At 42.0% G+C, this 13,505-nt stretch overlaps 1 protein-coding gene across 3 annotated transcripts in view; it reads left to right on the forward strand.

Moving 5' to 3' along the window:
* The window catches only part of CACNG7 (calcium voltage-gated channel auxiliary subunit gamma 7), a 234,741-nt gene that overhangs the window by 186,811 nt on the left and 34,425 nt on the right, over nt 1-13,505 (forward strand). For all 3 annotated transcript variants that reach the window (XM_068242984.1, XM_068242983.1, XM_068242985.1), the window contains exon 3: nt 9,128-9,214. In XM_068242984.1, coding sequence (XP_068099085.1) covers nt 9,128-9,214 — 87 coding nt within the window. The remainder of the gene's footprint in view (nt 1-9,127; nt 9,215-13,505) is intronic.

Consider the following 13,505-nt stretch of genomic DNA (forward strand, 5'->3'; position numbering starts at 1 on the left):
CCCGCCCACACCCTCAGAATGCCCTCAGGCCCCAGCCCTGATCACCTCGCCAGTGCATTGCTTGCATCTATTCCCCCCTCTAATCACACCTTGAGACACCCATCAATCACCTCCTGTCACCCCCTAGCACACCTACCCATCAGATCAGGCCCTAATTTGCCCCGTGTGGGCTCCTGATCACTCGGCCAAACCCTCAGATCCCCCTCAGACCCCCTTTCCGATCACCTCCCCAGTGCATTGATTGCATCTATTTTCCCCTCTAACCACCCCCTGAGACACCCATCAATCACCTCCTGTCACCCCCCTAGCACTCCTATCCATCAGATCAGGCCCAATACAACCTGTCATCTAAAAGGCCATCCTGCATATGACCGGTTCCACAAAATTCGCCCCCTCATAGACCACCTGTCAACAAAATTTGCAGATGCTTATACCCCTGAACAGTCATTTTGAGACATTTGGTTTCCAGACTACTCACGGTTTTGGGCCCGTAAAATGCCAGGGCGGTATAGGAACCCCAGAAACGGACCCCATTTTAGAAAAAAGACACCCCAATGTATTCTGTTAGGTGTATGACGAGTTCATAGAAGATTTTATTTTTTGTCAAAAGTTAGCGGAAATTGATTTTTGGTTTTTTTTCACAAAGTGTCATTTTTCACTAACTTGTGACAAAAAATAAAATCTTCTATGAACTCGCCATACACCTAACGGAATACCTTGGGGTGTCTTCTTTCTAAAATGGGGTCACTTGTGGGGTTCCTATACTGCCCTGGCATTTTAGGGGCCCTAAACCGTGAGGAGTAGTCTAGAAAACAAATGCCTCAAAATGACCTGTGATTAGGACGTTGGGCCCCTTAGCGCACCTAGGCTGCAAAAAAGTGTCACACATGTGGTATCGCCGTACTCAGGAGAAGTAGTATAATGTGTTTTGGGGTGTATTTTTACACATACCCATGCTGGGTGGGAGAAATCTCTCTGTAAATGGACAATTGTGTGTAAAAAAAATCAAACAATTGTCATTTACAGAGGTATTTCTCCCACCCAGCATGGGTATGTGTAAAAATACACTCCAAAACACATTATACTACATCTCCCGAGTACGGCGATACCACATGATTGGCACTTTTTTGCAGCCTAACTGCGCTAAGGGGCCCAAAGTCCAATGAGTACCTTTAGGATTTCACAGGTCATTTTTGTTTCAAGACTACTCCTCACGGTTTAGGGCCCCTAAAATGCCAGGGCAGTATAGGAACCCCACAAATGACCCCATTCTAGAAAGAAGACACCCAAACGTATTCCGTTAGGAGTATGGTGAGTTCATAGAAGATTTTATTTTTTGTCACAAGTTAGCGGAAAATGACAGTTTGTGAAAAAAAACAATTAAAATCAATTTCCGCTAACTTGTGACAAAAAAAATAAAAACTTCTATGAACTCACCATACTCCTAACGGAATACCTTGGGGTGTCTTCTTTCTAAAATGGGGTCATTAGTGGGGTTCCTATACTGCCCTGGCATTTTATGGGCCCTCATGAAACATGACAGGGTGTCAGAAAAGTCATAGATGCTTGAAAATGGGAAAATTCACTTTTTGCACCATAGTTTGTAAACGCTATAACTTTTACCCAAACCAATAAATATACACTGAATGGTTTTTTTTTTATCAAACACATGTTTGTCCACATTTTTCGTGCTGCATGTATACAGAAATTTTACTTTATTTGAAAAATGTCAGCACAGAAAGTTAAAAAAATCATTTTTTTGCCAAAATTCATGTCTTTTTTGATGAATATAATAAAAAGTAAAAATCGCAGGAGCAATCAAATAGCACCAAAAGAAAGCTTTATTAGTGACAAGAAAAGGAGCCAAAATTCATTTAGGTGGTAGGTTGTATGAGCGAGCAATAAACCGTGAAAGCTGCAGGGGTCTGAATGGAAAAAAAGTGGCCGGTCCTTAAGGGGTAGAAAGCCCTAGGTCCTCAAGTGGTTAAACTAAGCGTGGGTCTGCAGACATAAGTCAGCAATGGTATTGGTAAAGATGTAACAGAAATATCAAAATGCAGATCTCTGTATTGGAAGAGCTGGTAAGTATGATCTTCTCATTGCACCCTTCTGTTTCCAATGTAGAAACTAGTGCTTCTGTTACTCATGTTACAGTATACTACAAGTTTTTACTACATTGTGAATTATCTGTACTCCAGTCTGGGATTAGCATGTGACAGGCAGCAGCTCTCCCCCCCCCCCCCCCCCCTCAGCCTCACAAACTCAGAACACTTAGAGCAGAGACCTGTCTGTGAGGAATAAATAAAGCACACACACAGAGCCTGCAGGTGGCGTGCAGGGGGCATACATAACTTCTCCCGATCACAGCAGAGGCAGCACATTCCTCCCTGGGCTGACAAAGCTTGACAAAGAAAAGAAGATTAGATATATTACAGAGACACTGCAACTAGAAAAGGCTGAAGTAATCCAGAGAATATTAGAACAGGTATAGGAACTTATAGGATAGAAGAAATAAGGCTGAAAATTTTGTCACAGAGTCTCTTTAAAGGACTCACGAGGTGACTAAAGTAATGGAGTTTTACATACCTGTGGCTTCTTCCAGCCCCTAGAAGTCATCTGGGTTTCCCACGCCAGCTCTGCTCATCTCTGGTGTCCCGCTGACTGGCTCCAAGGATCGCTGACCCCCCGATGGGTCAGCGTCTTCTGTGCATTTGCAGGCACACAGCAATTTCATGTTACTTACTTCAATGTGCATTGCGTATTTAGCGCGACCCACATTACCTGTGTAATGGGAGCATTGTTAGATTAATGCACGCTAAGTAAGTTGAGCAGTGCATGCTACTTTAGCATAGGTCAGTGGTCTGCAAACAAATTCGTCAAAAGAGCCAAATATCAGCGATACAACAGTTAGGAATTCTTCTGAGAGCCAAATTTCTTTTCAAGAACCATGTTTTTAGGAGTCTGTTTAAATGAGCTACTGTCATTAAATAAAACCAGATATCGTAATAATAATAATCTTCTATCATGACCAAAAGTGATTGCATGACCAAAAGTGATTGCCATTGCAGTTTGCGTCTATGGCTAGCGACAGACGCAAACTGCAAAAAATCATTAGGGAGGCAGAAAAGATCATCGGATCACCCCTACCACCTCTCGATCTCCTCCATGCGGCTAGGATGAGGAAGAGGGCCACCAGGATCTCCTGCGATCCCTCTCACCCCGGCAGCCGCTTCTTTTGAGCGTCTCCCATCCGGCCGGCGCTTCCGAACCATCCTATCCAAGACCACCAGGTGCAGGAACTCTTTTTTTCCCCCCAGGCAGTTCTACTGCTCAACAACACAGACTCCTGACTATCCCCCCTAGTCTACAATCAGCACGCTGGCCTTCTGCCTTATCGTCTGCATTCTGCCTTATCATCTGCATCTAACTCACGCCATCACAGTGATGTCATCACACTGTTAATGATGCTCGGACTCCGTCTAGGGTATCTTGTAAATGCTGCTAGAATGTAAAATGGTAGCAATTGCAGTCGTAATATGTATTGTTAATGTTGTTGTTTTGTATAACCGTAGTCACATATGTAATATGGACAACTGTTATCGTGTACTTTGCCTAAGCCATGTGTACCACAAGCAATTCCGAGTACGATACCCCCGCACTCGGCGAATAAATCCTTCTTGTATCTTGTATCTTGTATTTCACATTAAAATAGAAATAGGACAATACTCACATTTAATGTGAAGAATGACCTTGCATTTCCTTGGAATGTTGATAATGATTACCCTGCAAAGATACTGACACAGCCTTGCATTAATAACGATTAGCCCCCACTTTGCCACTGCCTTGCAATAATAATGAATAGCATCCACATTGACACAGCCTTGCATTAATAATGGTGGGTGACACTGGGCCGACTCAAGTTGATATTGAAAACTGTAGGTGGCTATGAGCGCTCCTCAATTAGATCTAAGTGTATCTCAATTAGAACTATATATATCACAAATACAGAAAATTTAGATAAATGAACATAAATGTCCTTCCGTATCTATGGATCGCCACACAGTGGGGGGGTAAACACCCTATTTGCATATATAGTAGTTATCTGTGCAGGCGCTCAACATCAAGTCCCAACAATAGTGACAGTTCCAGTATTTCAAATCAATAGCAACAGTTCCAATTTCTGATAAACTTCATAGGTTAATGGTGACAATTCAAATAGCTGATAATCTTCATATACTCCACTCAAACAGACAGACCCACACTGGGTACTCTCACCGGATTTGTAGGCTGATTATATTACAGATCAGCTAAAACGCGTATTTTTGATGATATCCCATCGGTCTTCAGTAGAGATTTTATCTAGAACTCAAACAGGGATACAAGGACATAGCGTAATCCAGTATACACTATAACAAGTGACAAGTGTAGCACTTTCACCCACACAGTGCCAAAAACCGTGATGACCCTCCACCGGTACTATGAAGGTAATGTTAACCGCTCACCAGATCACAGGGCTGACCACTTGTAGGAGATCAGCTAATGCGCTTTGTGATCCGCCTCCAAAGTATGCAGCCTTCTTCCTGATTGAGGAATCAGGAAGAAGGCTGCATACTTTGGAGGCGGATCACAAAGCGCATTAGCTGATCTCCTACAAGTGGTCAGCCCTGTGATCTGGTGAGCGGTTAACATTACCTTCATAGTACCGGTGGAGGGTCATCACGGTTTTTGGCACTGTGTGGGTGAAAGTGCTACACTTGTCACTTGTTATAGTGTATACTGGATTACGCTATGTCCTTGTATCCCTGTTTGAGTTCTAGATAAAATCTCTACTGAAGACCGATGGGATATCATCAAGTTGATATTGGGTTGACTTTAGACCTTTCAGCAATGTACTATTTATAACTAATACAGCGCTGAAAGGTCTAAAGCTGTCCAGTTGGCATTATTCAGCCTGCGTGAGACTACAAGAACCATAGTGGTTTATTATGCAGTTCTTATCTGTTTCTCTTATATAAGTTGTAAGTACATCAAAATAAATTATGTAGATCCTTGTTGTAGTCCCATGCAAGCTGAATAATTTTAATTGGCCAACTTTAGACCTTTCAGCAGTGTACTAGTTATGGAACATGAGGCCCCCTAGTAGGGCTTGGTCTGTCCGTTCCCATCCAACACAGTAAGAGCTTTAAATATTAGCAGCAGCCCGGGTAATGTATTGTTACATCTTACTGCTGCTGATTCTGCTGGTGGGGTCCGGGAGTAGTCTGGTGGAGGCCAATGGTGGGCTGAAATTTCGCATTTAAATTCACATTTACGCATCGTAATCATAATGCGAAATTTCAGGTAAACTCATAATTGATTTTTTATGTAATAGTAATATTTTGTAATTTTGCATATTTTTGTGTGTAATTTTCATGCAATTTCACAAAATGTTGTGCCGACTTTAGAAGTTAATAGCAAAGCCCCCATACAGGCTATTGTTACCAAACTGGCTACATATGAAAAGGAGAATATTGGGTACAATTCAAAAAATTATTTTTCAAAAATAGATTGTAGTTTTTGAGAAAATATGCAAAGAAAATGGTTTTTAAGCAGTGCTTTTTTTTTGTATAAAAACAACTTTATCTTTGCATTTTTAAAATCGATTTTCTCAAAAACTCCAAGATCTTTTTGGAAATTTTTTTTGTTGACTTGTACCCACTATTCTCCCTAATATATGTACCAATTTTGGTGTCACTACCATGTATGAGGGCTTTGTTATTCACTGCCAAAGTCGGCACAAATTACGCAAAAATTACGCAAAATTTTAGGCTAAATTACGAATTACTATACGAAATCAATTGAATTTACAAATTGTCATTACTAGGGGTGGGACAACGAATCCGGCGAATCCACGAATCCCTCGAATATTAGGAAATATTCGAGATTCGTGGACTCGAATCCCGATGCCATTTTCTGTTCGCCGAATCCGCCGAATCCCGACGCTGCATCGCCGCGCATCCGCCGCTTCCCCCGCTTGCAATTGTCCTCCTCCCGCTCCCCGCAGCCGCCTCCGCTCGCCCGCCGCATAAATAAGAAGCAGCAGCCTCTCACCTCCAGCGTGGAGCCCGGAGCGGCAGACCTCCTGCACACTTCCTTATTCCCCCTAGTGACCGGCTCTTACTACGCGTCATCAGTAAGAGCCGGTCAGGTGGCCACTAGGGGGAACTAGGAAGTGAAGGGAGAAGTCTGCAGCTCCGGGCTCCACGCTGATGCTGGAGGTGAGAGGCTGCTTCTCCTTATGTATGCAGGGGGATGAGCGGAGGAGGCTGCGGGGGGAGGGAGGAGGATATGTGCCACTGCCACCCATAAGAAGCCCCCATAGCCTGCTATATATACTGAAGCCCCCATACAAAGCTCCCCATAGCCTGCTATATATACTGAAGCCCCCATACGAAGCCCCCCCATAGCCTATCTATACTGAAGCCCCCCATAGCCTGCTATCTATACTAAAGCCCCCCATAGCCTGCTACCTATACTAAAGCCCCCCATAGCCTGCTACCTATACTAAAGCCCCCCATAGCCTGCTACCTATACTAAAGCCCCCCCATAGCCTGCTACCTATACTAAAGCCCCCATAGCCTGCTACCTATACTAAAGCCCCCCCATAGCCTGCTAACTATGCTGAAGCCCCCCATAGCCTGCTACCTATACTGAAGCCCCCCATAGCCTGCTACCTATACTTAAGCCCCCATAGCCTGTTACCTATACTAAAGCCCCCATAGCCTGCTAACTATACTGAAGCCCCCCATACTGAAGCCCCCCATAGCCTGCTACCTATACTAAAGCCCCCCATAGCCTGCTAACTATGCTGAAGCCCCCCATACTGAAGCCTCCCATAGCCTGCTACCTATACTGAAGCCCTCCATAGCCTGCTACCTATACTGAAGCCCCCCATAGCCTGCTACCTATACTGAAGCCCCCCATAGCCTGCTACCTATACTGAAGCCCCCCCATAGCCTGCTACCTATACTGAAGCCCCCCCATAGCCTGCTACCTATACTGAAGCCCCCCCCCATAGCCTGCTACCTATACTGAAGACCCCCATAGCCTGCTACCTATACTGAAGCCCCCCATAGCCTGCTACCTATACTGAAGCCCCCCATAGCCTGCTACCTATACTGAAGCCCCCCCATAGCCTGCTACCTATACTGAAGCCCCCCATAGCCTGCTACCTATACTGAAGCACCCCCATAGCCTGCTACCTATACTGAAGCCCCCCATAGCCTGTTACCTATACTGAAGCACCCCCATAGCCTGCTACCTATACTGAAGCCCCCCATAGCCTGTTACCTATACTGAAGCACCCTCATAGCCTGCTACCTATACTGAAGCCCCCCATAGCCTGTTACCTATACTGAAGCACCCCCATAGCCTGCTACCTATACTGAAGGCCCCTATACCCTGCTACCTATACTGAAGGCCCCTATACCCTGCTACCTATACTGAAGCCCCCCATAGCCTGTTACCTATACTGAAGCACCCCCATAGCCTGCTACCTATACTGAAGGCCCCTATACCCTGCTACCTATACTGAAGGCCCCTATACCCTGCTACCTATACTGAAGGCCCCTATACTCTGCTACCTATACTGAAGGCCACTATACCTTGCAACCTATAGTGAAGGCCCCTATACCTTTGCTAGCTATACTGAAGACACCTTTACCTAGCTACCTATAGTGCGGGCACCTATGCCTGGGTACCTTATACTGCGGGCAACTATACCACGGATCGCACAATTCTTATGTGCAGGATTCGTTAGATTCGGGATTCGAAAGGTTCGAGATATTCGAGAACCTTTTTAGATTCGGATCCGGATTCGGATTCGAAGAAATTGTGGATTCGTCCCATCCCTAGTCATTACGTATAAGCGCAAATGCGAAAATGTACGCAAAATTTTGCGTAATCGTAATTAACTGATTACGATCATCACTGGTGGAGGCTATGAAACAGGCTGTGCAGTACAAAGTACAGTGCAGTATAGCCTGGGTTGCATTTACCGTCACAAGGTGACTCTGTAGAGAGGCCCAGAGGGGAGGAGAATAGAGGGTTTTGCAGGGCTTGGTGGGCTGGGCTGCACCAACTGGCAACTACACAAAGGGGGGGGGGGCAGATTATAATGCCAGGTTAGCCCCCTCCGCTATCAGAGTCACACTCAAATGGCTAAAGAGCCACGTTCGGCTCTAGAGCCACAGATTCAGATCTCTGACCAGGAAAAAAAGTGAATTGCATATGGGCCATCCATATGCAATTTACTTTTTCTCCTGACTTTTCACCTAGGTGATATTTTCAAGTTTGTCAATAAAATGCCTTTTTAAAATATGTGAAGGTTCTCATTTACAGTGGTCTGAAACTCAGCATTTCTTCTGTCCTCTAAAAGACTTCTTACAGCCTTAAACATACTAGCACAAAAAAATTGTAGCAAAACCGCATTCAAACAGTTAAACACAGCACTTTGTCCTGCATTTGAAAGCCCCTTCAGCTTATGATCCACATTCAAACAGGAGATAACATTGTCTTTTGTTTACATTCCGATGTTGTTACATTCATAGCTGTGCTGAAAATGAGCTCTTTGTGCTTGTAGTTTGCACACAGTTCAGAAGAGCTCACTAGAAGATTTTAATATATAATAAAAAGCAGCTTAAGTTGTACTTTGGGAACTTGTAATTTGTAAATGGACAATATTACTTTTGCACAAAAACAAATATGGTAACTGTTTCGGTATTAAAAAGTAGGAAAACACATTTTTATTGAACGTTATGTCAGTGTCTCAGACCACTTTAATCAGGTCCTCATATATTAAAAGAAAACAAAACATAAGGTGGTTTCTTTCAGCTGGACACCCTTATGCATTCTAGAAGATTTACCAATGCCATTACACATACATTTCTTCAATGAAGGACACGTGTGGACTCAAAAATTTCTTGTAATAATGAATAAACATTTTCTAGACCATAAAAACTGTCTAGTTGAATCTGTGGTTTTTGGTTTCAGCTTCTACAAATCCGCTTGTAAATGGTCCCCAATAGACCCTGACACTCAACTGCTGTGCAATGTATATTAAGTTGTATATTTTTTTTTCTCTTTGAAGGTCGAGAGAAAGGTCGGTGTGTGGCTTCAGAATTCTTCCATGGGCCAGATACAGATATTGTGACAGAGAACACTGCAAACATACTGAGTAAGTCCACAAACTAAAACATGGATTTTCTATCCTTACTTTCGAAAAACTCATCTGTATAAGAAGTGGAGGAGAGGAAAAACAAATGTGTGCCCCATGGAATGCAGATTCCAATCAGAAGCCAATCAGCCTCACTTCCATGGGAAAGGGGCTGGCTCCAAACCAGCAGCACACAACCCAATGTTCCTCATAATAGTTCTTGATGAATCACATCAATAGCTCATCAGCAATCAAAGGACTTAATTAACAACCATCAAACACAAAGGCCAAGAAAGACAGGTCTTGACAATCCACTTTTGTGTCCAATAACTAGTAGTAAACTCCTTGATTATTAATGAGCTGCTTAGCTCACAGAGCACTAACTTTAATGAATAATGTAAAAAAGAGGCTAAATTCTAATTGGCTGATATCACAGCTCATCCTTTCTCCTTCCAGTTGTTGTAGCTTGGGTCCAAAAACATTTTTGGATTGGCTGTTTTTTTGTTTCCTTTTTTTGTTTTTGTTTTTAAACATAATGAACAGAGAAATCATCAAGCTGTTTATATTTTAGGAGGTGAAAAAAGTTTAGACATGGTATTGTAAAGCTCGGTTCCTATTAGCAACAACAACTTACCCATTCGGTATTCTTTTGGTGGCGCAGCAATGTACTCACAAAAGGATCCAATGTTAAAAATAGCTTACATAGTTACATAGTTGTTTTGGTTGAAAAAAAGACATACGTCCATCCAGTTCAACCAGAGAACAAAGTACAACACCAGCCTACTCTCTCACATATCCCTGTTGATCCAGAGGAAGGCGAAAAAACCCTTACAAGGCATGGTCCAATTAGCCCCAAAAGGGAAAAAAATGCCTTCCTGACTCCAGCTTGTGATTCAACTTGCTCTTTTTACCGGATCCCCTTTGTAAAAACGCAACACAAAGTTCCGACCTGCAGCATTTTTACCAGATAGCGGATGGGTTTCTCATAGAATCCTGTAGTGGAAACACATCCACTCCAGACGCGAACTCAATGAGAAAACAGAACAGAGCGGACACTGAACTGGCTGGCTCCAATCCGAACAGTCCACTTTAATCCGCCGCAAGCGGGAAACGAGCCTTACAATAGTAAAAAGAAATTTAACCTCCTTAGTGGTAACCCAGAATCAGGCTCGGTGTGTTTTTATTCCCCTTCTTTTAGGGTCTAAAAGTATGTGAAAAAATTCCCCTGCTTTTAAAATCTAAAATACAGAAATAATACAGAGGTTAAATGAAATATATTGGTATTGTGTTATTATTTTGCTATAACATTGTTACAATCAGAGAGGACACTTGCTTTCTAAAATATTTGTTTTTATTCTCTAAAAATGTTCAGCCCGTTCCAGCCAGTTCTTTATTGAATTAGGACTGTAGAAATAGTAGGACAGTAGAAATAGCAGGTAATTACAAAACTTTATTTTTACATTTGAAATCTTGTAATGACGAGGTGTAATCATAGCATTTATGCACAAACACATACATAATAATCAGCTAAGGTCATCCCTACTTCTAATGACACATTCCTGTGTCTGTGGTACTTTCTATATTTTAGAAAATAAAGGAAAATAGTTTACAGTACAGTGTCCTCTGAGATTGTCACTATGATAGTGTTTGAGTAAAACATTTTTTTTACAATAATGTTAGCAAAAGTTGTTTCCTTTTTTTTTTTTTTTGCATGAGAGAGTATTTACGAAAATATAATGGCATGTAAAAACACATATTCACACAGATGAAAATGCAAGCAAAAACATACAGGCATGTAAAACACTTTTTCCCCAGATATATTGAAGTCAATGGGCATGATAGATGTAATTCTCAGACAAGTGAAATCTTCATGAAAAAAAAAAACATGCATGTGTAAAAATAAATTTTTGCCAAATGCATTTGAGCATTTAAGACACATTTTAAAGAAAGTTCTCTATTTTAAAAAATGTTTATCTTTTAAGAAAAAGTAAATGTAAGAAAAATGTAAACTTTGATGTAAAATGGCTTTGGAGAAAATTCAAGATCATCCTTATGGTGGCCACTAATGATCCAAACTTTTTCATCCAATCTTACCATTTCTATGTATTATAAGGGAATTGCCTAAATTATGAATTCAATATATTCACTTTATTTAACCTTATACTACGCAGATTTGGTAAAATTGGATGAAAAAGATTGGATCATTAGTGGCCACCTTCAGTCATTCAATCCCAGTCAATCACCTAACCTCAATGGATGCCCTATCAAAAATATAATCCCAACCACCCCACTAGTATAAACCCCTTCTGTTTGCCTAACCCTAACAACCTCCCTAACGTTAAACTCTGTCTTATGCCTAACTTATACATACCTCCTTTCATTAACCACTTCTTGATGCCTAACCCAAAGATCCTTCCCTAATATTAAACATCTCTTAGCACCTATTTTCAACCTTCGCTCCAAACAGTGCAACTTTCTGTTACCCAACGTTAAACTTCCTACCACTAACTGGTAGAATCCATCTCTCTCTTCTTTGACACCAACCCTCATAAACACTACCTAACCGTAAAAGATAAGACAACCGATACTTGAATCCAAGTACCAAGGGCTGATTTCTTGACAGATGGTGTTTAGGATATAATTTAAACTTTAGATTTCTAAATTGTAAAGACAAAGCATTTTTGCTATTTAATTTCAAAGGCACATTTTTTTAAATTATATTTCAGTAATATAACATTTTAAGAAACTTGCCTGAACTTTAACAACCAATAGAAAAGCTTGTGATGTAGAAAGACAGTCCAAGGTTGACATTCACAAGAAAAGTTTAAATGTGTTTATTGCTTCAGAAATAGAGATGATTAAAAAAAAATGCAAATTTTTCATGACATGATGCTAATTATATTGCAATCTGCGTGGAAATTGAAATTGTGCCAACCACTTGTTACCAATTTTAATTGGCAAAATTACAATCTGAATACTAAGGCTAGAAACCTGCACCAAGTGTGAAAATTGTCATATATCTATTCAGCTGCCAATATCTTTGGATAAAATTAAAGAACCACTTTCACGAAAATGCTAAAATGTATAATATACGTAAACACATACAAACGATAAGTACGTTTCTTCCAGAGTAAAATGACCCAGATGTAGATAAATATGTAGACTGGCACCATCTGTATTATAAGCTCTTTATTGTTTCAGCTCCATGTGTAGCCAAACAGCGACGTGTTGGAGCAATGAACTCCTTTCTCAAGCTAGGCAATACACGGAATAATCATTACATCATCACATCCATTTATATACCAACATGATAGCAAAATTAGCCAATAGCAGCCAGAGAACCATCTGACCAATCACGCAGGTCCGTTCAGTAACCAGATTTGATGGGGAACTTCATGGCTATCTCCCTATTGGTCAGCAGACCAGGACTCCACACTCCCCCAGATACGTCATGCTGTGGGGAAGCCGCCCCTCCCCCTCTGCATCGTGCAGAGTCCATGGCCACGCCGCCCATCGTTGTCATAGACGGACCTGATGGGAAACCGCGAGCCACGGCAGTGGGCGGAAGCGGCAAAGCCACTGCATACACGCCCTCCAAACCTGCATGACCAATGGGAGAGCGGTGGGGACTCTGCCCACCGCATCCATGATGCGAGTGGATGCGGAAGTTCACTGCCGTCTCCCACTGTTGATGTAACCAGGGAAACGGCTGTGGCAAGCCCACAGCACAAGGATGAATATAATCTATATCAAAAGAACATCTCATTTACTAACAATCTTCTGTATATTCTTAGACAAGACAAATAACATTTATATCGCCCCACTAGGGCGCGCTCTATAGGCAGTAGCAGTGTTAGGGAGACTTGCCGAAGGTCTCCTACTGAATAGGTGTTGGCTTACTGAACAGGCAGAGCCAAGATTCGAACCCTGGTCTCCTGCGTCAGAGGCAGAGCCCTTAACCATTACACCATCCAGCCACCTGATATTCCAGCCACCTTGATATTCTTAAATATCAAGATACAATACTGAAGGTGAAGGAATAGCTAAAATAATGAAGAAACATTGGTATCTACTTACGGTCACGGATAGCTTCCCTGAGATCAGAGAGTTTAATAGTGTTCCTATTTTCTCCTATAAAAGAGCCACCACATTGAGAGACAAGTTGGTACATGCGGATTTTCAGAGGGGACAATCTTGCCAGCATCGATTGACCTGCATGGGCACTTTTCCATGCTTAAATTGTGTACATTGTGGTTCAGTTACTAAAGGGGATGAGATTAGACATCCCTACAGAGGTACAAAACAAACATGA

This window comes from Hyperolius riggenbachi, chromosome 6 (genome assembly GCF_040937935.1).
Source record: "Hyperolius riggenbachi isolate aHypRig1 chromosome 6, aHypRig1.pri, whole genome shotgun sequence".
Classification (NCBI taxonomy): Eukaryota; Metazoa; Chordata; class Amphibia; order Anura; family Hyperoliidae; genus Hyperolius; species Hyperolius riggenbachi.